The following is a 23,939-nucleotide window of genomic DNA, read 5'->3' on the forward strand; positions in this document are numbered from 1 at the left end:
TGCCCCTGGAACCACCACCACTCCTGGCTCAAGCTGCCCTCAGACACTGTCCTCAGGCTTTGCACCCATTTCCCAAATGAAAATATTACATGAAGTATGAAATGAAAATATTTACATGAAAAGGGATGTGGACACGACTTACCTCTTTTCAATTGCATGCAGGAACTCATCAAATGCTCTGAAAGGGGTGCCCTCCCCCCAGATCCCCAGGCGGCTCATGTAAATCATGTTTTTTGGCTCAGAGGCACCTGTTTGAACAGAATTCACTGTTAGCAAGACCACAGCAGTTATCAATAGTTCTGACTCAAGTGAACTCTTCAGAGGATGGTCATTTGCCACTGCGCCTTAGGAGACCCAAGGACCTGTCCAGATATTGCCTCCCATACTCTAAGCGGGCAAGCATCACCATACAGCCGAACAGCTGGCCAGGAACAAGTTAAACTGGAGAGAAAGTAGCCTGACTTGCCAAAAAGTCACAGTAACGGTAGTGTGATGGGGCTTGGGGCAGATTTTAGCACCCTAGGCTCCCCTCTGGCACGGCAGCACCATTCACCTCTCCTTGCAGGAAGGTGTACTCCCAGCACATGCCCTCTCATCTCAAGGACATCCTTCAGATCCGAGGTGACCGGCAACTGTTTACGCATGATCCCCACACGGTGCCAAGAGCAGCTCACCTGTGGCACTGGCATAAACAACCCTCGCTCGAGGCAGTTTGTTCTGAAGGTCCAGCACAGCTTTGCCCATTTTAGTAGAGCTGGCGTTTTTGGCTTTGTGGCATTCGTCAAACACAATCTGGGTGAGAATGTCAGTTAAGGAGAAAAGATTTATTTTCATCCCGAGGATGGGAGCAGACAGAAAATGCAACAGCCTCCTCCAACCAGCTGAAAACCAGCCCCAGTATCAACAGGACTGACTCACTCCCCGCACCACATGAAATCTGTTGGGTTTTGCTTAGTCCTTAGAGCCCAAAGTCATTTCCCCCTCCTTCTCCTTTCACTTCCAAGGTACGTCTTGTAATGCTGAGGGAGAAGAATGCTGAAAAGGTTAATTCCAGCTGCATTCTTCCCCTCCTCCTCCCATCACCAGTGCAGCCTGCAGAGGAGGAGAGAAGAGCTGGGGGGATGCATGCCTTACAGCATTTAAATATCTACCGCAGGCACCAGGCTGCTCAGCACAGCTGCTCCCAATGACTTCAGATGGCCACACGCTCTTTGTTCCTTGGTGAAGTACAATCACAAGCATTCCATTCGTTTCTCTCTCCAGTTTTAGTTTTGGTTTTGGTTTGTTAAGTTTTTTTTTTTAAAGGATACAACTCCATCAAAGTTTTCCCTGCACCAGTCCAAAATCTGTTTTAAGCGCGTCCTGTGCTGTCCACCAGCCTGGCTTTCACCAATCAGCGCAGAATAAGTGGCAAAGAGGACTCCTTCTGAGGTAGCTGTGTCACCATATTTAATCTGCAGAAAAAGAAGAGCAGCGCACACACTCACAATGTTTGTTGCCTGTATGTCGCCCCCATCCTTTGCCCACACTCAACACTGTCGATTGTGCTGCGACTGTTCAGGACACACGCTCCTGCCTTCAAGAACAAAACCCAATCTGAGAGCAGGGCAGACAAAAGACTGTTGGTAGCTGACGTCTTTAGCACTTCTATTTGGCACTGAGAGATGGTGATGACAGGGACTTTAAATGCCTGGAGAAGTTCCACTAGCCAATGTGTCAGCACATCTGGATGCATGCAGTGAAATGGGGAGACCACGCTAGGACTTCAATTTTCTGGCCAACTGAAGGCACTTGATTTTTTTTTAAGCAACAGTTTAGAATGTTTAATGGTTTTGAACCCTCCCATCTGTTTTAAATATTTCTAGAAGCTAATTTTCTCTTTGACCAGGTGAGAGTGTTGCCTATCTTACTGTCATAGGTCCCACCTGTAACAAAATAAAAGGTAGCGGAAAAAACCCCCACGGTCCCAATCTGAAGTAAGTTCCATTTAAAGCCTTTTTGGTTTGAAAACAAACACCCCTTTCAGCCTCTTAGTAGAGTGCACTCAGAGGTGTCAAACACATGTGGTTTTCATTGACTTCACGAGGGCTGGTTGTTTGATACCATTAAAAACCAGAGGGAAGTGTTTCAGTGAACTGGCAGACAAGCCTGGACTAGGCTGATGCACTGGACAAGAGACTAAAGCACAGGCTGTGAAGAACCCGTGAATAACCATTACATCACTGCTGGTTTTTTCTTTTGAGAAATGCTTCATCCTCATCACTGAGTAACTGGAAGAAAGTCTGAAAATTCTCCGATTTGCTCAGCTGGGGGGAAATACCACGTGCTCAGCCCCAGCACCAGGTGTCTGCAGCAACCTGCCAGGCACCAATCTGTGCACTTTTATGTGCTCCCTTACTCGCATGCTCTGAAAAGCAGTTCCAAGAAACCAGTGCTGGGAAACATTAGCCCAGGAGAGTAGAGCATGGCCACAGCTAACAGAAGTTGTTCCCTCTGCGGGACTCTTCAGGAATGACGAAAAAGGTTCACGTCCTGCCGTACTTTGCACTTGCCTGATGCCACTTCTCGCTCCCTGCAGGAAAAGAGCTCTGTGCTCACAGTGCAGCTCTGCAGAGTGTATAAAAATAGCAAGAGCCCCGAGTGGGAAGAGCACGCCGAGGGAAGGGAACAGCAAGCAGCTTGCTGTCTGCTACCGCCTGTGCCACCAGCCACACAGAGGCAGAAGCGACTGCTGCTTTACAGGCTAAGGTGGATCCCTCTAACTGGTACTGCAGGCTGATTTTCCAGAACACCATTACAACTTTTCTCCCTACCTTATTCAAAGCATGCACAGGAATGTGGGAGGCTTCAATGTCTTTCAGGTCTCTCTCAGCATCATACTTGAGATCGTTGGAGACGCTGAACCTGCAAAGCAAGACGGCGGGTCTGGTTATCTGCTAAGGAGCTAGTCAGGCCACGCAGAGTGATTAATAGCTCTGACTAAAGCACCAGGAGGTGCGCAGAACTGTCGTATTTCCAACTGCCCACACACCTCAACACAAAATCCTACAGCAGACTCCAGTCTGCCACTTACAACAAGCTGCGTGTGTTCTGCAGTAAAACCCCCCTCCCCAGGGGCCTGAGACTGCACCCGGGAAGTCCACGAACACCCCCAACCCCCCCGCTGACTTCAAAGAGCGCGGGGACAGGCTCGTGGTACATCATCTGCTATTTCACAGTGACTCACTCTCCATCGCCGCTGCAGGGGAAGTCTTCCCGTTTCCCAGACAGCAAACAGGCACGAAGAGGTGGAAACGACTTACCCAAGGCCACAGCATGAGTCAACTATAAAGCCAACATCAGCACTAAGGAATTCCTTACTCCCAGATCCAAACTAACTCCAAGGTCTTACGGGAAAAGAGGAAAGAAAAACCCAACAACTTACCACAGAGCTTTTTTCCTCCCTTTAAGATAATTTTCAAAAATGATGCCCGCAACTGTCCTGCCCTTTCCAACTCCAGCACCGTCCCCAATCAGGAACCCAGCTCGCTGCCCGTTGGGTAATAAAACTTCATGTTGCTGCAAAATCAAGAACAGAACTGGAAATTAAACTAGATTTGCCTTTCCTAACAGCTTTGATGTGAGGTTATAAGAGCACCACTTCACCCTTTCACATATCCCATCAATGCCAGCACGTTTCCTGCTCAGATAAACAATGGCAGGAACAGTCGTGTGTCACGGCCAAGCTCACAAGTGGCAGTTCACAGAAACGGCCCCCAAAATGTAAAGCACTCCCCTCTGCAATAAAAGTCAAGGATTCTTGCCTCATTGGGAAACAGACCCCACAGAAGTCCCCAGCTTCAAATAATCCTTTCAAAAGGCATTTAAAATCCCACATGCCAAATCTTCCGAAGTTTTATCACCTACACGACAGGTTATTGTAAAACACACTTGAACATTTGTTCATATGAAAGGCAGATTCCTTCTGGTGTAAGACATGCAAGCTGGGCAAGCTGGAGCCCTGTACCTGGCAGGCATAAATGATTGCTTCCAGCTGTAGTGCAGAGAGTGACCCTTTGTCGGCAACAGAGCGTGGCAGGGAAAGGCTGTAGGTGATGTCGGGCGGGGGGACGCTGGACAGAGTGCTTGTTTCAACCACAAGGTCAGGGTGGTGCTTCCCAATCTTGGCTAAACAACACAGAAAAAACATAATTCAAGTTCTTCACACCTACAGGGCACCTCCTATGAATAGTCTGTAGCCCCCTGTTCAGGAACAGAAGCGACAAGCCCCACCCCTGCTCTTTACTCTTTTGTTCCATTTAAATTTCAGATTGCCACAATCAAGCCATGCCTCCCCCAAAAGCAAGCAACAGAAAAGTGTTAAGTTAGCGTAGCACCAATAAAGGATCAGTACACTGGTGAAGTTCTAGAAAATCACAAGCCTGCAAACACCACACAAGGCTTGCAGGAAAATAAGGGAGCCGTTAATTAGGTTGGTCCACAATGGAGTTAACAGAACTTCCCACATTCATGCGATGGCAACACTCACACTTCGAAGGTATATATTCTGCATAGGTCTCTGTTTGCCCCAGCTCTTCTGTTTCCTCCTCCTCACCTTCATCCTCCTCCTCTGCAGGAGCCTGAGACTGAAAAGAAACACAGCATTGACCAAATGTGAATGTTCTCATTTTGCTATGGACACAGGCCGTGCTAGAAACTACACCATTTAAGCCATCCCTATGCAAATTCACAAACCCTTCAAATACAATTAATCTATAGACTCCAGCAACACGAGGAACACCATCCATGAGAGCCTGCCCAGGGGGCCCAGCAAGCGCTGTGAAGCTACTTTCAGCGCCTAGTCCCCACCAAATTAGGGAAAAATGTTTACATCACTTTTCAGATGGGCTGTGAGCTTGCATGAATTCTGCCCAGCTGTGCTCTAATCTGGTCCTGAGTAAGGGACCCAGAGCAGCTTTAAACTCAGCACGGCACTCAGCAGCATAAAGCAAAGTCGTGAAAGCACAAATTATTCTTTAACAAAGCCAGGTTCCACCAAAGGAAACATAAGACGCTTCTGGGAAAGGGCAGTGACTTGTAGATGCCTGATTTTCTCGTCCCACTCCCTCTGAAGGGCAAACAGAACTGCTCCCCTCCGCATGGATGTCACCGAGTTAAGAGCCTGGTGCCCGACCCTACCAAAGCCACCCGTTGTTCTCACCTGGTAGCTTATGAGGAGCGGGGTGCTGGGGACAGCAGGAACGTGGTCACTCGAACTGTTCAAGCCAGTGAACGATCTGCTGGGTGAGAAGAGCTGGAACAGAACAGGTGTAGGTGAGAAAGCAGTCTTACCCCTCAGCCCTCTGACCCCAGAAGATACAACAGTAAAAATACTTGGGCTCTGTACTCAGATTTTACATTCTGATGTTGACAGTGGACTTTAATATCGTTTGTGAATGAAAAGCCCTGGGCAATAATTCCAGAAACAAATAAATCTTGCAAATGTCAGCCATGCCTTTGTCAACATACACACAGGGAACAACTGGCCAAGGTAAATACATTCTTGCAAGACGTGAATATTTTGTGTAGAAGCCCACGTGGGTTGAAAGCCTGCACGTCCTCCCACACCCACGGGACAGGAACCTTTCTGCACTGGCTGTAGTTAACTACAGGACATTAAGACGGGTCATCCCGAAATGCCACGTTTTGCCTTGATCCATGAGATCTCGGGCATAAGCCCAATTTTTATACCCCTCCCACTAGCGCTAACAGATTTCTTGTGCAAACGTTGCCACTTTCAAAGGACTCTTACAAGCCAGCAGTCCCCGTCAAGACCCGATTGAAGTTTATTATGGGAACACTGGACTTGCTCTGCACTGGAGCAGTTATGTTAGTTGCTATTTTCCGTTTGCTTCAAAGGGAGCTCTGTACAAAACAGCTCTGCCGTTCCCAACAAGACAGGACCTTGTTAAAAGGAACTGTGTAGATTCCCGTTGCGGGATCATGTGTTATATTCTAAACCAGCAAATCCAGCTGCGAGCTCTGGGTTCTATTGCTAATGGAAGAGAAACAGCATTGCTTTGGGGACCAGAAGGGGAGACGGGAGCACAGCCAAGGCGATCCAAACTGGGGGGGAGTGGGAAAGACTGAGCAAAATTGCAACTAAAAGCCAGCGCTGGGAAAGGACCGAGCATTAAATCAGAACACCGGCACTTTACATCTTCTTACAAACTGCCCTTGAGGCAGGCATTTACTTAATGATTGTGCAAATTTTTTTTTAACATTAAAACCACTGTTCTAAGTAATTACCTAACTGCACCAGAACACAACCCGCGGGCCAGCACCAATTAACAGCTGTCCCAAGGTGAAGATCCACCACCCTTTGCCTGAGACCACAAAAGCCTGCGCGCTTCAGCTGCCCGTCAGGCTCACCAAATTCTTGCAGAAAACAGGACCACCGGTGAGGACCTCCACTACAGAGACCAGCCATGAGGCCTGGGAGCTCAATCCGCACCAAGACCCCCACCCAGCTGGCAATGTGGCAGTCAGGGTGCCACACGGGCCAGCTGGGTCTCTCCAGGCACCAGCTGCTGTGTCAGAGTTAATGATGGCTTTGGACCATCCAGCCTGCTGCACCGCAGCCTGCCAGGAGAGCTCCTGAGACACTCCTAGCTGGGAAGGTACAATCGAGGAGATCCTTCGTGTGCCCCCCGCCCCCCCCCCCCAATAAAATCACCCTGGAATTTCCCGACAGCGAGCAAGGTCAAGCCAGCAGCTCGTGGCATCCAAAGCAATCAGCAACTCCAGAAGCAGCACAACTGCAAGTTTAGAGCCTGCAAAGAGTGCCAGACTTACAGAGAGACCAGCAGAAGTGAAAGATGGGAAGTTCTTAAGCATAAACATGCCGATTATTTCCTATTTTTAAATTAAAAAAAAAAAGAAAGAAAGAAAATTAAAAAAAAAAAAAAAACACCCTCCATTACTGGAAGCCTGAGTCAGAATTACCAGAAGGAAGCTGGACGGAAGAGCTATTTTCAGTGCCAACAAATCTGGAGAGCAGGTGAAACATCTCCACCTACAAATCTGAGCTCAGTCTAAGAGTTTCTATTTAGGCAAGAGAAAGGCCCAGATCTGCTGGAACAGCAGGACTTGCTCCTCTCAGTTCCAGCACTGGAAGGTTAATCCAGGTCTGGGTTTGTATCACGCAATCTGCAGAGTACAAACCCCTGCCGTCCCAGTTCAGTGGGGCTCTGGCACACAGCGTTTGACCTCAGGTGTTGCAAAGGAAGTGACAGAAATCCTGGTGGTTGGGAGTACTGGAAAACTAACCACCTGGCCGAGAAATGCTGTGAGGGCTAGTCCAGGTGGGACCAGAGCTGGACTGGAGGATAGGGCATCTTTCCCCAGCCTGAACTTGTACCATTTCTTCCTTTCTCTACTCTCGCTCACCTCCCAGTTTGATTTTTCTCCTTCCTCTATGCTGCGTGTCTAAAAACATTCATAGAAGAGGCATGCAGGGCATATGGAAGAACACTGGGATGTAAGCAGGAGAGACTCATTCAGTAAAGTTGCTGACACATGCACAAAGACTCGGTCTTACTCCATTTTTTTCCTTTCTGCATTATTCTCCATTTTGCCCCACCTTGCCATGAGTTCAGTGGGAAAAGAAACAGCGACATACGGCTGACAAGCCACCTCCCCTCTGCATAAATTCATTCCCTATGTATTGAGCTAGGACAAGGCTGTTCACATTTTTCAAGTGCTGTGGATGAGTTAGAAAAAAACAGATCAGCAGCTCACAAAAATTCTAGCTACAGGCTTCAGAGGCAGGGCTTTGCTTCCCCAATCTTAAAAACACTGTAAACTTGTGAGATGGTTGTGAGAAAACACAATGGATTACAGGAACTATTTTTAAAAGGTATTTCACAACTTCATTACAAATGCAGCAAGCATGGGTTTTGTCTGCTAACTCCTGCAAGTATGTAACAGTGGAGTAGCTCTTCCCTCCATGCCCATTCCTGAAACGATAAACACATTATATACGTCTCCGTTCTTTACGGATAAGAGCTCTCCCCACGCCTGCACATGAACGCAGCTCTGTGTCCAGCCATTTCCCCTTCAATCACAAACACTCCACCTAAAGCTTCAGCGCTGGGCACTTGAGATAAGGGTTTCTTAGTGAGCTTGACATGTTCAGCGTTGCGCAGTCTCGCTGTGATGCTTTTAACTGTAATTTTGCTCTGTCCTCCCTTCTGAAAACCCGTTTCCCCAGTGCTGGTGACAGCTGATAGAAACAAGGGGGAAGCTAAAATAGGGATATGGTCTTTCCCATGCCATGTCTTCAAATTGCTACACAGCAGAAGGCAGTTCATTATTTATTTATTTATTTATTTTTTAAAGAGGATGAGGTACGAGGCCGTTCTTGTACCTGGGATCTACACATGGGTCTCGCAGGCAGGACTCACCCAGTTTCACTCACAAGGTATCCCACACATCACAGCTGTGTAAGGATTGCCATTTCCACTCTGCCTGAACCTTGGGAGACTGAAATTCGGGAAAAACTACCACCCTGACAACACCGTGTGAGGCTAGCCATTGCTCCTGGGTAAAGCTGCCTACACAGCTGCCACTGGGATGTCCTGCATCAAAACAGACTGGGCCTGCATCTCCCCAGCTCACGTACGGGGTAACAGGACCGACACGCAGCTCTGTACTGCAGCTTCGTAACTGCTCTGGCTACTCAAAAGCCAAAATTCCTGCAATTTTATGGAAAATTACAGTGATGTAATGATGTGGCGAGGGACAGGGAAGGATTATCTAAATTGCTTGTATATTTGGTGCAGGCTATCAGCAAAGCCTCCATCCTGCACTGAATGTTATAGTAAGGAACCTTATCTTTGGCACTGCCTTCAGATTTCGCAACAGATCGCTTGTTTGCCTCCTTTAAGAACAACAACCACAAAAAAAGCATATTTGAAACTCAGGTAATAAAACAGTTGTCAATCACGATCCAGCCTGACAATCCGTTTACCTTGTGTCCCGTGAGTTATCACCTCCCACAGAAAAATGAAACCGAAATCTCCTGCCTGGGACCTGCTTAACTGAGGCCTCAGGAAATAAAACTCAAACTCAAAAAACCAAACAAAAAAAATCAAACTCAGTGAAATTAAAAACCAATCAAAACCACCCCCAACCACCTCTGTATTCAGAAAACACAGATAAGGCAACGTTTAAAATAGTTAGAGATTCTTTTCTAAAGGAAGTCGTTTATAAATGGAATTCCAAGGAGTTAATTAGCTTTATCTGAACCCAAGCGCTCTGCAGAACAAGGGGCAAGGGGAGGAGGTGAGAGCAGCACACAGCAGAGACCTAGACGGCTGCTCCCCCAGGCCAGAGAAGTTGGTCTCACACGTATTTGTTTCTCACTTGCATTCTTTACGCTGGGTTTAAAACGGCTTTTCCCACTAAGATTTTTGCTGTATACTCCACAGATACAAAACTACAAGCTTTTTTAAGCATCGAGTATCTCGACCAGAGTTCACATGTTTAGAAAAAAGGACACCAAGGAACTATTTCTGTAGTGATTTAGGCTACGACGTAAAAAACACTCAATAATAGGAAACCGGGAGTCATAAGGCATAGGCCTTCTCTCTCGGGGGATGCATCTGCTTTCTAGCTTTTTTCATCCCTGTTTACAAGCTGTGATGTCTTCAGCCTTTTCTTTTGTGCAAATAGCTCAACTCTCCTTCCTGCTGTCTCAAACCGCAAAGGGGTCCAGCCTGTGCGTAGATCGCCTGTGCAGCCCTCACTTGGCAGCGCAGCAGCGTGACCCTTGGTGTCCAACACGATCACCCGCGGGCAGCAGAGCAGCAGTACTCGCTGCCTCCCACTACAGACACGCTGCAGGCCAGGAGGATGCTGCACAGGTCTATGAAGGTGATGCAACCTCAGTGATTTCAGCAAGAGCTCAGGTGTCTATTTGAGGATCTGCATAAATGGCCTGAGATCTCACAGGAAGTTTAAGGCAGGCAGGAGCTTTGATTGCCTGAGTGCCAGGCTAGGACCCTCACCACTAAGCCACGTTCCTTCAGTGCCCGACCTGTCACTGAGCCACACAGCAGCAGCATCTGCCAAGACTCTTACTTCCCAGCTGTGACAACCAGCCAGCTTTCTTCATGGAAATCGGCAGACACACCACTAAGTGAAAATGCAGCCTCTAAACACAACAGAACCTCAAAATACAACAGCGGCTAAAGCACGGCCATGCCAGATTGCCTTCTGGGGCATTCACACTGAATCTTTTTCCCCAGTGTCTTCGTAAGAGAATGACCTACAAAGGAAACCGACTGCACGACTGGGCATTCACCGTGACAGCCGAGATCCAGAGATTCCACAGACACGTATGATATTGGTTCCGCCAACAACCAAACCCGTAGCGACTGATACCAGGTTGTGCAACAGTGAGTAACCAGTCCCAACAGACGAGGGAAAACAGATGGCAGAAAGCTGGTAAAAATGCACAGAACCACATGTTGCTGTGGGACTGTCGGGAGATCACATGCCCAGGGAAACTCAAGAGACGTAAAAGCTTGTAGGGACTTCGACTCACAAAGTAAACACAAATGGTTAGTCTTAAGTTGAGACAGGATTGGGGGTTTAGTCATTGTTACTAAAATATCTGCCATGGAGAATAAACAAATGGTGGCTGCTGCTGAGGGCAGTTAATGATCTACACCACAGTGTTTTTCCTGCAGTCCTTCTCTTCAGCACTCCTGAGCACCCCGTCACAGTCCACTCTGGACCTGCTGAATGTTTTAGGGATAGACCTGACCCATTGTGCACCTACCCACCACTGCCATCAGAAGAAAGAGCTAGTGCCTGCACCACACTCTGAAAGAGTGCAGGTATCCCTTTGAGGATGTCCGGATTCCCTCCTCCTTCCAGGAGACTACAGTTTGTGTCATCATTTCACCCCATCCCTCCTCAAGTGAAGTTGGTAATAGTAAAATAACACCATTGTACCACAAATCCATCCCTGCAGGGAACTGAGTTGTTTCTTAATTCCTTGGTGAAAACACCACAGGATGAAGCCTAAGGTATTTATTGTCAGGGACGATGGAAAAGGAGCAGCCCATACCTCTATTTGGTTCTGCTGTGGTGTGTTTATATCCCATAGTGTTGGCACGTGGTTCAGACCATCGGCAGGCAAGAAGTCCTTAGGATCCGCAATGTCAGAGAGGGAATCCGCAGGGGATGAGAAGAGGGAGTTGTTGGAGAGCTCATCGAGGTATGAAGAATCCTGAAATGGAGAAACAACCACAATTAGAGGAGGCAGGATGAGAAGACCAGAGACCTCCTTTCCCACACCTACTCATCCAGGAATTTTTAATTTCTTGCTATTAAATGAGCAGCTCCTTGACTTCATGCTCCACAAAACTTAGAAATTAACTTTTAAATGAGGACATGCTCTAAGCAGCTGGTTTAAAATCTCAGTTTCTTGAAAAAGTAAGAAAAACATGGACTGGACAGAAGTGCTGGTACATGTTCAGGACTGACTCAGGCTGCGCACAATTCTACATACAGAGTGGGAGAAAGAGGAGCATTCAACAAGCTCTGTCACCTCAGCTTTGTATTTGACCTTGAAGAAGTCTGAGGGGTGAAAAGTCCTCAGCCTAACACTCGGAGGACTCAAGTATTTCATTCATGCACAGAAACCCACAGAGTACTAGCTACACCTAGTAATGACACAGCTGTTTAACTGCAATTTCTAACACAGCGATACCTGGAGGCTTCGGGGAAAAATTAAGTCTCCTCGTGCCAGGTCGTGCACAAAGAAGGCTGCCAGGAGCAGGGGGAAGGAGCACTAGTGTCATCTGGATTTGCATCTAGATGAATCTTGGCAAATCTATTAATCCTTTTCTCAAGGGCGTGCCTCAGTCCGGACAAGAAGAGAACGTGCTTCAGTGATGAGGATCAATCTCTGCCCCCACTCTTTTTCTGCTGCCTGTCCTGAGATGCCTTACAACCGTTTTATTTTGCGCAAACCCGGTGATGATGATGGTTTGAGTCACACGGACTCTAGCTCAGAAAGAGCCTTCAATCCCCATCCTACGATCAAGTCCTTGTCTGTTTTTTCAAATTTCAGGTGGCAAGAACCAACAGCCAAGAAGCACTTCTTACTCTGCATCCTGCAGCACTTTCCCTGACTCCATCACATCATCTCAGTTCTCCTTCCACATCAAATACCACTTTTAAAGTTTTTCAAAGCAGAAAAACCTTGTCTGCTGTTTATTGAAGAGCAACATACTTCCAAATGCCGAGGTCCTGCTGGAGGCAAGCCTCTGTCCCAGGGGGACAGGCAGACAGACCAGCAGGTCCTTCTTGGTGCCCCACAGGACCCTGCCAACACAAACGAGTTTTGTGGTTCCTCACAAGGGTCAGGTCTGTCAGCAGATGGCCAGCTCAAGCTCTCCGCTAGCCCAGATAACCTCATGAGTGCGTTATTACCGCAGCGCGGCTGCCAGGAGAGCCACCGTGTCTGATACTAGGAGAAATCACCGTTCATTTCCAGTTAAGGGCCAATTTCCTACTACAAGGCAGAAAGGCAGCCAAAGATTTTTAAAAGTCACTTAGCCCTGCCTGACATAAAATCATGCACAGCTGAGCCTGCTTGCACTATTCCTAAGGGCTTCAGGCCAAGAGCTGGGTCAGCCTCCCTCTCATGACTGCTATCAAAAGTTACAGGTTTGCAGTATTTAAAACCATCAGACATATTCCCTTCACCTTCTTCCCAGATATGTCTCGTCTGGCACCTGAGGAGACACCCTGTCTGCTCCGAAGCCATAGGTGCAGGTGCTGCAGCTACGCAAGCGCATGGATGTGCTGAAGCAAAGGCAAGCGGTGACAGAGGTCACGGCGCCACGTGTGACGTTTGCATCCTTCAGTTACCGACGGGGGGACCCGAAGGCCTAAAGAGAAAGAGCGGTTCGGTTGTGCCACCAGGGTGGTGCTGTGCAGGACACCCTCCCATGCCACACGTGTCACCGCAGCGGTGCGCCCAGCCGCAGCCCTTGCTCTCCATGCTTCTGTGGCTTGTTTAGGATCACCCAGAAACCAAGGCTTTTCCAAGACTGAAGCAGGCACCGAACTTTATCCTCTAAAAATTACGTGACCCCTGGAAATGGGACTCCATTTCACACCTGACCAAGTAGGAAGGCAGCTGGGTAAGTCTGGCCTTTCTTGGCCAGAGCAAGCGCCTTCTCCATCCTGCAGCAATGTGCCCACCTCCCACAGCCTCAAGTTCCTGATCTGGAGTACCACATGGACAGTACACATAGGATTCAAGCAAACATTGCTCAAGCCACTGAGAATTTTTTTTTTCCCCATTAACTCCCCCCTCCCCAGGTCTGTAGCCTCTCTCAACCTTCCAGTCCCCTGCAGAGACACTCACCGATTACCCTGAACCGCTGTGCTGCTGAAACAAGCCACCATCTCCCCTCACTGTCCTCCCCACCCTTCTGCTTCGTCCTCTGGGCTCACCATCCTAAAAACAAGCGCTGCAGGAGTTCAGCAGCCTCGGGCTATCACCACGATCTACGCTCCTCTGCTACCAACACCTCTTCAGATCCAACCGGGACACGGGTAAAGCAGAGAGCGTTGACATCTGGGCTTACTGTGGAGCTTGGGAAGAGAGTTTATCACCTGATGCTACTCTTCCATATTATGCCTGTTATAAAACGGTTTAGATCCATTTTGTAGCAACTTTTCTGGACATTCCCAGAAAGGAGGAAGAGAGAGAGATGGACAGGCAGATGGACTGCCCCTTCACCCGTCCGCTCCGGTTCCTGATACACCGGGCTTAGGCATAGTCAGAGGACCCAAAGCAGCTGAGAACTCTGCTTGGGGTGTCTTGACAATCTAGATGCTACACAGAGGATAAATACAGACTGATATCAAGAGGCTCATAATAATTGCTTTGAAGATGTTACTTTCAAAGTCCAGCACTAGAAACAACAACAGTTATCTTCTATGAGCACCCACCACAACAGTGGTGGCACAAACAGCTCCTGGAACTACAACTCTCCCACTCAAAAACCATGATGGTCCAAGCAGCTTGTCCACACGCGGTGAACAGCGGCTGGTTATCAAGACACAAGCATGCTGCTTTTCACAGGTGCCTGGGGAGATCCCGAATGCAAACCTAAAAAGAAAAAAAAGCAGCACACCTCATCTCAGGCCTGGCCACCTCGCAGGGGTCGCATGGTTTCTGGTAGATGGGAGGAAGGGCAGAGCCCTCAGAGCTCAGCTCACACGGTGATCTGCAAGAGCTAGTTCCTATTCATAACGATCAAAAAGAGGCATCATCATCCTCAATTTTAAATCTACAAGATTACAGGCATTCTTTACAATCTGCATGCTGAGAGGAGAAGCTTGTTTTTCCTCTCTCAAGGACACCTGGCAGATACTACGCTATGGACAAGAAAGAGCTAAACCAAAAGGCTGGAGTTACAAGGCAAATCCAGCGTTGTTTAGCCAGGGATTTTCTTTTCATTACGAAAAACTTTTGTTACATGGATCCATTTCAGCACTTCCCTGACAGCGTCCCAGTTGAGGGCTCCACCACCCAGGGATGGCGGCACCAGCATCTGAGATCCCCACCTGGTCTCATTGCTGAGCTATGGGGAGACACCTCTGTGCTGGTTTTATTCATTTGCAAATACCCCTGGCAGAAGGCAGTTCAGTAGGAAATGTCTGCAAACACACGGGCACTGCACGGCAGCAAGAAGGCTGTGGAGCAGACTGGAGTGGCCACTGCACACTCAGATTCTGAAGACCAGTAAAGTGCTGGGCTGGAACAGCCACGGGAGATGTGAAAGCACTGTACCACGACTCCAGGTACCCCAGCGGGCATCCCCTGCTTTCCCGAGCCCAGCACCTTCAATCCCCCAGCAAAGGCTCCAGCCCCACCACCGCTCCCTCCGCTCAGGGCACCAGACTGAAATGGGAAAGAGGAAACCAGCCTCCAAGTCCGAGGGAGGATAGCATTAGTCCTGGAAATTACTTCAGTGATCCCATCCTCTTGCAGTATTACTAGGTATTAGTCACAAGCTTCCAGTCTCCCATTTGTCTTAGCTAATTATACTACTCAAAGAGCACTAAAAGTAGTGACGTGCTAGATCCCTGCCCTGAAGAACTTAAGAGTGCAATCTCAGTAAATTAGCCTCGCTCGTACACAAAACACAGTGTAATTGTTTAATGCAAGGCCATACTGATAACTACAACCTGTGTCATTATAAAGCGTGCCTTGACTAATTACTCCACTGGTTTATATGGGGCAAACGGGAGCAGCGAGCTTAGTCTCCTCAAGGGAAAGGAAGGATCATCACCTAAACCGTCAGCTCGTGAAATGACAAAGTGAGCACGAGGACTCCTTTCTGCAGTGGGATAAAGCCACTGTCAGACCCATCGATACCAGTTACAGCTGCTCCCCACCAGGCGAGACCCTCAGCCAAAAGGTGCTGAGCGCTGACACGCAGACAGAAGCAGCTGCAAACAAGATGCCAGCGTTAGGGGTGGAAGAGATGGCCCAAGAAACCACGAGAAGCAAGGAGGTTACAGGTGCAGCAAGCACTGAAAAGGGGCGATGAGCTGAGCAGGGAGTGCAAAGGCAGCTCCCAGACCTGCGACGTGCTACTTCTACTTCTCGAAGAGTCTGACGGGCATGAGAAGCTGCTCAGCGACACCACTCCAGAGAGATCACCCACCTCAGTCATCAGGATTAGAAGCAAGTTATTTTGTCCCTGTTTGATTAATAAGAATTTTTTAATCTTCTCACTGGAAACGAGGGTTTTTTTACAGTAACAACACTTATTTTATGTTTCAGTGGAAGCTGAATATCTGCAACAGACAGATGTTACCCCACAAGGCAGGACCTTTATCTCAAATGCTATTCTGCAGCTATTCTCCACATAAATTTTATTTCTGGAATTAGGCTACTTTGGTTTAGGGGGGTTGGAGAGTTTTTTTCCCTGAGTTTTTTGGAGTTCCCCCCACCCCTAATTTAGCATAGCAGCTAAATCCAGGCAGTACATTGCAGATCATCACTGGTGGGAGAGTTTTCCTGCAGGGGGGCTGGCAGACCTGCTTTGCTTCCATCTCCTCAGCCTGCTTCGTTAAACACTCCTCTGCACTGGGACAGTGAACACCTGGGAGAAGCACCAGCTCGAAGGTCTCAACCCTGAGCCCTGCATCTCCCAGACTTTTCCCAGATTCTCCCGTTAAAAAGACAGACAAAGAGACCTTGAAGTCTGCTGTGAAAACACAGTTCAGAATTAACTGCTCAAGTCAAAGATTAAGTTTAGAGAGGCCCACCATAAAACGGTGAAAGGGCAATTCCCTCACAACAGAGTGACCACTTAACAGAGACTTTTATAAAGGGTCAACAGCCAGCTGATGCAGAGGCTACGCACAGCTCCTGGCTGTTGGTCTTACCAGAGTGTTCTTTTTTCACACTGAGGTTGAAATAACATCAACGTACTAGAACATGAGATGGAGGATCACAAATTGTTGTCTGGTCTTCATATCAGAAGATGCTCTGATGAGTAACTCAGTAAATCAATGCCAATCATTTGATGGGAGATCTAAACTGTGAGTGCAAACCATAGAATAGTTTGGGCTGGAAGGGACCCTTAAAGTTCATCTAGTCCAACCCCCCTGCCACGAGCAGGGACATCTTCAGCCAGAGCAGGTTGCTTAGAGCCCCATCCCACCTGACCTTGAATGTTTCCAGGGATGGCACCTCGACCACCTCTCTGGGCAACCTGTGCCAGCATCTCACCACCCTCATCCTAAAAGATTTCTTCCTTATATCTAGTCTGAATCTACCCTATTTTAGTTTAAAACCATCACCCCTTGTCCTGTGACAACAGGACCTGCGAAAAACTCTGTCCCCATCTTTCTTACAAGCCCCCTCCAAGTACTGGAAGGCTGCTGTAAGCTCTCCCCACAGCCTTCTCTTCTCCAGGCTGCGCAACTCCAAGTCTCTCAGCCTTTTCTCCTAGCAGAGGTGTTCCAGCTCTCTGACAATTTTTGTAGCCTCCTCTGAACCTGCTCCAAGAGGTCCATGTCTCTCCGAGCTGAGGGCTCCAGCACTGCAGCGGGGTCTCACCAGTACGAATTGCCAGTCAGTGCCACAGGGGCACACCAGATTTCTATCATTATCCCACAACAGTTAGCAAACCCAAGAATTTACTTTTTAGAAAAGACAAGAAAAAAATCTGACCCAAACACTTAACCTCTTCCTCCCAACCACTGGAAACATCTCAGTTCCTTTAGTCAAAACAAAGTCTTTCTTAAAAATAATGAAAGAACAAGTGAAGTCTAAATACAGGAGTATGCATCCTAAAAATATTTTTGGCCGCCAAGCTATCAATATAAACGGTTTATTTGCTCACAGTCCAGACACAGAGGAAACAAATACTTCTACACAGCAACTACGGATTACTCAGCTACATACCACACAGTTGATAGAGGGTTGGTTTTTTTTACAAAAAAAAAAAAAAAAAACCAACAACAAAAAAACCCCACCACATAGATAATATACACAGGGACACATAAATAAACATACCCAACAAAGCTACACTGCCAAACAAGAAAGATTTGGTGTCTCAAAAATCACAGATTAAGCAAATTACATTTTAGAAAAGACAAAATCAAGAATTAACAGCTGCAATGTAAGCAGCCGATGACTAAAACAAAATCTTCTAGCTGCCAAAACTCAAAATCTTTCTAAATGTGGGGCAATAAACTTGCAGTCTTAAGAGTTCAGTTCTCTGGCTGGGATGGCGTTTCCCTTGCTTTTCTGTACCCGGCATCTGGTTTAAAAATAAAATGCCTGAAAGCCATTACAACTACATAAACACACCAATCAATTCTCCACACAGCTCCTTTTCCTCTGAGCTTCACAGCTAGCGACCAAGTTCTGAGAGGAACAGCCTCCAAGTAATGCACATTTCAGCAAAACACAAATCACATCTTCAGCACGGTAAATCCGCTCCCACTGCCTCGCATCGAGTCGTCGCCCCTAAACCTCTGCTGCCATTGCAAAAAAATACGGGGGGGACACAAGCTTGGGGGAGCAGCTGGAGCTGGCTAGCCTCACAAACAAAACACACAAGGAATTCCAAGGAGGAAGGGGGGGGGGGGGGGGGGGAAGAGGGAAAGAAAAAAAAAAAAAAAAAAAAGAAAAGAAAAGAAAAATCAGGCATTACCTTGTAGCGAAATGGGAACTTTAGCCAGAACTGCATTTGGGACATTTTAAAACAGCATTCAGTTTGCTGTCGGCAGAGCAGGACGTGGATGAAGCAGTAAAATGAGATTTTTCGGTATATAATGGAGAAAGGTCTTCATTCATGACCGCAACAGCAGCAACAGCCAGGAAGAGAGCTCATCAAGGGTTTTTAAAAATTAACATGCAGAAGAACGGATTGAAAATGGAGGAAAAAAAGACAGCCATCCAGCGCGTCTGTCCTAAGCCTGTGGAAATTTGCATATAGTGTTTAGTCACGAAGGAGAGTGCTTTTACTTCCTCTAAGTACGAGGGCTGACTTTCAGGAAATGATGCCTGCTTGGTAAGTCAGTGAAATTACTGGCAATGCGATGAGAATTACTGTATGTGGTGTAATTCAACCACAGATACACTGTAAACAAAGCCGTGCTGCGCGGCCAGCCGCCGAGCAGGAGGTCAGGCAGGAGCTCCTCGGTCGTCCCTGGAAAACCAGCGTTTCCCCCCCACAGCTTTGGGGCTGGGGGGTTCTCCCCCCCACCCCGATTCCAGACAAAGTGTAAATATCACAGATATATAAACTGAAAAAGATCATGAGAAGGATTCACAACTTGGGGTCCCCAACCCCACCCCAGGTCCATGGGCTTCCTTCTGTCTTCAGTATCTGCCCCACCCTAAATAGTACAATTAAAAAATTGGGAGGGGAAAAAAAAAAAAAAGTACAGCCAGTTTCTTAACTTGCTTTTCTAGATCATTATTTCTCAGTGTCCAGAAACATTGCTTTTTCTCCCCAAGGCCTTCCCTTTTAACTTTAACTTGGTAACAGAAATATACAGAATTTCTAGCTGGGAAGAGAAAAAGGCACAAAAAAACGGGACGTCGGAAAGGAAAGAGAAAAAGGCACAAAAAAACGGGACGTCGGAAAGGGAAGAGAAAAAGGCACAAAAAAACGGGACGTCGGAAAGGGAAGAGAAAAAGGCACAAAAAAACGGGACGTCGGAAAGGGAAGAGAAAAAGGCACAAAAAAACGGGACGTCGGAAAGGGAAGAGAAAAAGGCACAAAAAATGGGATATCTGAAAGGGAAGAGAAAAAGGCACAAAAAACGGGATATCTGAAAGGGAAGAGAAAAAGGCACAAAAAACAGGATATCTGAAAGGGAAGAGAAAAAGGCACAAAAAACAGGACGCCGGAAAGGGAAGAGAAAAAGGCACAAAAACCGGGATATCTGAAAAAGAAGAGAAAAAGGCACAAAAAACGGGACATCAGAAAGGGATTTGTTCAGCGTGAGCTTAAGGAACGTCTGCACCACCACAGAGGGTGAAGGAGAAGTGAGTTTGCCAGAACACTCACCGCCCTGCAATAAACCCATGAGAACTACTCTGTTTGCTCCAGGTTCCCATTTTTTCTCCCTCACCCAGCCAGCAGCACCGGTGCCAGGCTCTGGCCACGGCGTTAGCCCCCCACCAGCTCCCACCAGCGCGGCTACCCCAGCCTGGACCGCAGCTGGAGGTGGCACCGCCGTGTCCAGGAGTGCAGCTCCAGCCAGGCTCGCTGCAGGACACTGGGACAGCTGGGACAGCTGTGCCATGGCAGGGCAGGGAGAGGGGCTCAGCCTGGCCACCAAACCCGGCAGCCAATGAGCCCAGCAGCGTGGGTACGTGTGCTGAGGACGGCGAGAGGAGCGCTGGCTGCAGGTCGCTCCGTTCCTGCTCTGACTCCTTCCACGCAACCATGGCAGGGCTTCACATGAAACGCAGCTCATCACTGCTCCGCACTAGAGCCGGTGTGCGGTGCCTGCTGTCATTGCTGATGCAAGTGCTCCTGGGGCCTCGTGCTGAGAACTGCTGGAAAAATCCCACGTTGCGAGGCACTTCTCAAAAAAAACCCCAAAACTTTGGAGCAACCAAGGACAGCAAAGCCCCTAACAGACCTGCAAGAGGTGAGAGCAAAAAATGAGGTGCTCTCCCAACCCTTCCAAGAGTCGGGAGACAAACTGGAGGGAAGTAGGTTTTTTTTTTAGGACATTGGATGAGGAGGGAGGACTAGCCCCTGCCAGGAAGATGCACTGGGTCCTGGCGTTGGAAAACCACCCACAGGGCATAAACGTGCAACAGGGCTCCTTCCAAGGAGCACAGCCCAGCCCACCGCAGCACAGCAGTTCCACAGGGATTCATACATTAATCGCCCTTAATAACGAGGATCCACGTTCCATCATGCAGAATACTTAGTCCAAAAAAGTTTTTTCAATAAGCAAATGGGAAAGCCAAATGCCTTTCCCCAGGCACTCAGCCTGCAGCCAGGGATGCTGGTGCCACGCTCACAGCAAGCGAGGAAAAGGCAGCACCAGCAGCCCTGGCCCCGGGAGGAGCTGGAGCATCGCTGCCGCGTTCCTCCCATTAATAGAGCACATTTCACCTCCGGTGAAGGCTGCAAGCAGCGGTTACGCAGGCGCTGCGATGGCAGAGGCGTTCTGCAGGAACTGTGGTAAAAACGAAGCGTTTGGTTTCTGTGGGCAGCTGGTTTGGGGTGGAAAATGCCAATGGGTTTTCACTGCTGCTTTTATTTCAATTTGATTGTTTTAATTAGCTGGTAGTGCCCTGGAGCTTGGGATAGGTGTTTTAATGATGTGCTTGAAGAGACCAAATACATTTTTGAAATGGCTTAATTAGTGACTTGCTGGTGACTGCCTTGCTGTGTGACCTTGATTAAACCACCAAGCCTAGCCTGACACTACTGGGGTCTTGCTGTTTATACAACCTTTTAAAAAGCAGGTGGTTTATTTCCTCTTCCTTTTCTGTTAGTGGACAAATAGGGCAAAACGTAGGCAGCAAAACTGGATCACCAAAAGGAAGCAAGATGTATGACATCGTTATAGACAACCAGGACTGCTAAACTGATTTTGCAAGACCACAGTAATATAATCACATAAGATAAGATAACCCACTAAGAAACCATCACCTGGAATTTTAACCTGTCCTACGGAAGAAGGCATGCCACAGAATTTCTACTCTCCACAATTAATTCATGAGCACATGCTGACAGACAGGAAGAGCAAAGCAGAATTATTCTGTCATCTTCCAGCAAAAACTGGAATATCCAACCCAGTTACATTGTTGGGTAACCTTTAAGCATCCTCTACCACCTCCTAACCAGTGCCCTGCAGGACAGCTTCCTGAACACGCTGATGGTTTCTTGAAAGCACGTGCTGAGCTTCTAGGAAAGCCCAGATACAAATCAATCTAGAATAACACACCTGTACACAAGACCTGCCAGCTCATCACCCTCGTGCAACCAAAAAGTTCAGGTTTAAATTTCCCGAAACACAGGCGTTTCAGACATGTCCAAGGACACTCCAGGCTCTGCTTCCTGACCTGGTGAGACACTCGTGGAAAAAGCCATCAGGCCGCTGCAGGTCTCTGCAAGCCAAGCTGCTGGGCACCATCCCATGCAAACAGACAGCTGCACAGGCAGGAGGGATACCTGAGCAATGAGTAGGCTATACTATCAGATCGCAGCAATATGTCTTGAAAAAAGAAGTCTAAAAGTAGCTAAAGGGCGGCAGAGTACTGAATATCTGAACACTGCCGTTTGTGCGAGCAGGGTTGGGGTTTTTTTTCAGAGGGATGAAAGAAGGGAGAGTATGTATTGTACAGACCATGCCTTGCTTCTCCTGTTCCCATGACACAACCGGTTTCACCCAGCTGGGTGTAAGGCTTTGCTTTGCATTTTGGCTGTTTTAAGAACCAGGGGCCATTCCTGCCCTGCACAGGGCAGCCTCTGCTCTAGTTTCAAAAGTGAGTGAGATGCAGCAAGGTGCATGGAGAGCAACTGCACTGAGAGGCTTTGACAAGTTGAGACCACAAATGGTTTATTTTTAAAAGACATTAAGAGCAAGCATAACAAACCAGCTGGTAGGTATTTTATAACCAGAGCTGAAATTCAGTGTATGTGAGGGGGGTGTCTGGATCACAGCAAGCCCTACCAGCACACCGCTCCCTCGAGGACTGGAAATTTGGAAGGCAACCACTGCTTCTGCAGGACCGGGGAGAGGAGCAGGGGACAGCCAAGCAAGCCCAGAGGGGAACTCCCAGGCTGGTGTTCCTCCTTAAAATGAGGAGAAATCAGGAAAACTCACGAAGCATGAAGGAAAACCAGCGAGAGAGTAAACTCTTGCAGGGGATCCCGAAAGCTGGAGGAAAGCGGTGCACAGCAGCAGGCAGCGAGATGGTGCGACTGGGGGAATAACACACACGTGAGGCCAGGAAAAGGAAAATGACTGAAGGTAGCGGTCATGTTGCAGGCAGTATTTCTTGTGGTGACTGCTGTGACAGCACCACTGGTGTTTTGAGCACATTATGGATCAGGACACACTGTGACAGCCAGCAGAACCGGAGATGGGGAATCTCACTTGATCACACTGACCCAGACCGATTCTGCTTTGAATTAACAGGTCTATTTTATAACATCTCCCAGTGGTCAGCTATTAAATTATATTACCGGCATTTTTTTAAGAGCACTCTGTGTTTCAGACCCGTTCCTTTTCCCACTTTTGTTAGCTTTATGAAGAGAAGGCAGAGAACGGTGCTTGCCAAGAATTTCAGCAGGCAGTTCTCCATCGCCTCCTGTGCCTTCTCTCCTGCCCAGAGGTGGACATGGCTCTTTGAATGTAGCAATACAGATGAAAACTAAGGCTGAAACGAGGGAGATGTCTGAGCCTTCCAGCCTCTTGTACCCCCTCCCAGGGCCACAGGCATCCTGGCCGGCTCCTGCAATCCACAGCCAAGCACAACTGACAAATTATGTCTCAAAAGCAGAATTATTCTCACTGAACCACAGGTATCTCCACCTGAGATGGTCCCAAGAGCTCTTTTTACACATCGAAGGGAAAGATTTATTCCTAAAGCACAGTTCATCCAAACAAAAGGAGACATTGCTTTAGAATAACGTCAGCTGCATCCCAGATGTGTCCTCTCCTCCTTGATCACCAGCTCAGGGTGGCTAAATCAGATGATCAGAGACTGAGCACTTGCTAGGTGAATTTTACGCTGATGCCCAAGCCCTGCAGTTCAGGAAAACGCTGCAGCACCCACACAGACCTGCCTGGTCTGGCTCTTGGCTGTGAACCGCACACACAGGCACGACCAGCTACCGGTGTGCCTGGCTCCAGCACAGCTCACCATCAAAGCAGCCAAACCCTCTACACGAGCCAACAGCCTGGGCTGATGCCACTGCCTCCTCGTGCACCCATGGCCATACTCGCCCAGCTCTAAGCTGGGAGCTCAGGGGGGTGCATGGCCGTGCCGTCTGGTAGATCATCTCCAAGTGCATTATCCGAGGCATCCTGACCCAGGCACGCACCCTACATGCGGTGGATGACCCCACGGCAAGGCAGGAAACCACGGTGAGAGCAGGGCCACAGCAGACACGCAAACATCGCGGTCACAGCCATCCTGCTGGGAGTACATGCCATCATCACCAACACGATCTCACCATGCTTACTGTAACAGGGTCAGGTGAGCCGCTATAATCACAGCCTTTATTTTTCTAAACCAAGGCCTGAAGTAAGTGTTAGGCATCTCACCAAAAGTGTTTATAAAGTATAATTAAGCCAGCCAAAACTCCAACCCTGAAGTGCAAAAACAAAAGACATGAGCATGTAAAGCAACTTGTTCATAA

General features: G+C 48.2%; 1 protein-coding gene across 4 annotated transcripts in view; it reads right to left on the minus strand.

Annotated features, from left to right (window-relative positions):
* SBNO2 (strawberry notch homolog 2) overlaps positions 1-23,939 on the minus strand; it is a 50,759-nt gene that overhangs the window by 14,978 nt on the left and 11,842 nt on the right. For 3 of the 4 annotated variants that reach the window (XM_056335966.1, XM_056335968.1, XM_056335969.1), the window contains 9 exons: positions 11,117-11,278; positions 5,201-5,293; positions 4,529-4,625; positions 4,007-4,167; positions 3,425-3,558; positions 2,814-2,904; positions 1,311-1,454; positions 675-792; positions 143-248 (listed from right to left, as the gene is read on the minus strand). In XM_056335966.1, the coding sequence (XP_056191941.1) occupies positions 143-248; positions 675-792; positions 1,311-1,454; positions 2,814-2,904; positions 3,425-3,558; positions 4,007-4,167; positions 4,529-4,625; positions 5,201-5,293; positions 11,117-11,278 (1,106 nt within the window). Of the gene's footprint in view, positions 1-142; positions 249-674; positions 793-1,310; positions 1,455-2,813; positions 2,905-3,424; positions 3,559-4,006; positions 4,168-4,528; positions 4,626-5,200; positions 5,294-11,116; positions 11,279-18,248; positions 18,531-23,939 lie in introns of those variants that run through there. The other variant, XM_056335967.1, reaches the window with a different exon arrangement.

This window comes from Falco biarmicus, chromosome 4 (genome assembly GCF_023638135.1).
Source record: "Falco biarmicus isolate bFalBia1 chromosome 4, bFalBia1.pri, whole genome shotgun sequence".
Taxonomy (NCBI): Eukaryota; Metazoa; Chordata; class Aves; order Falconiformes; family Falconidae; genus Falco; species Falco biarmicus.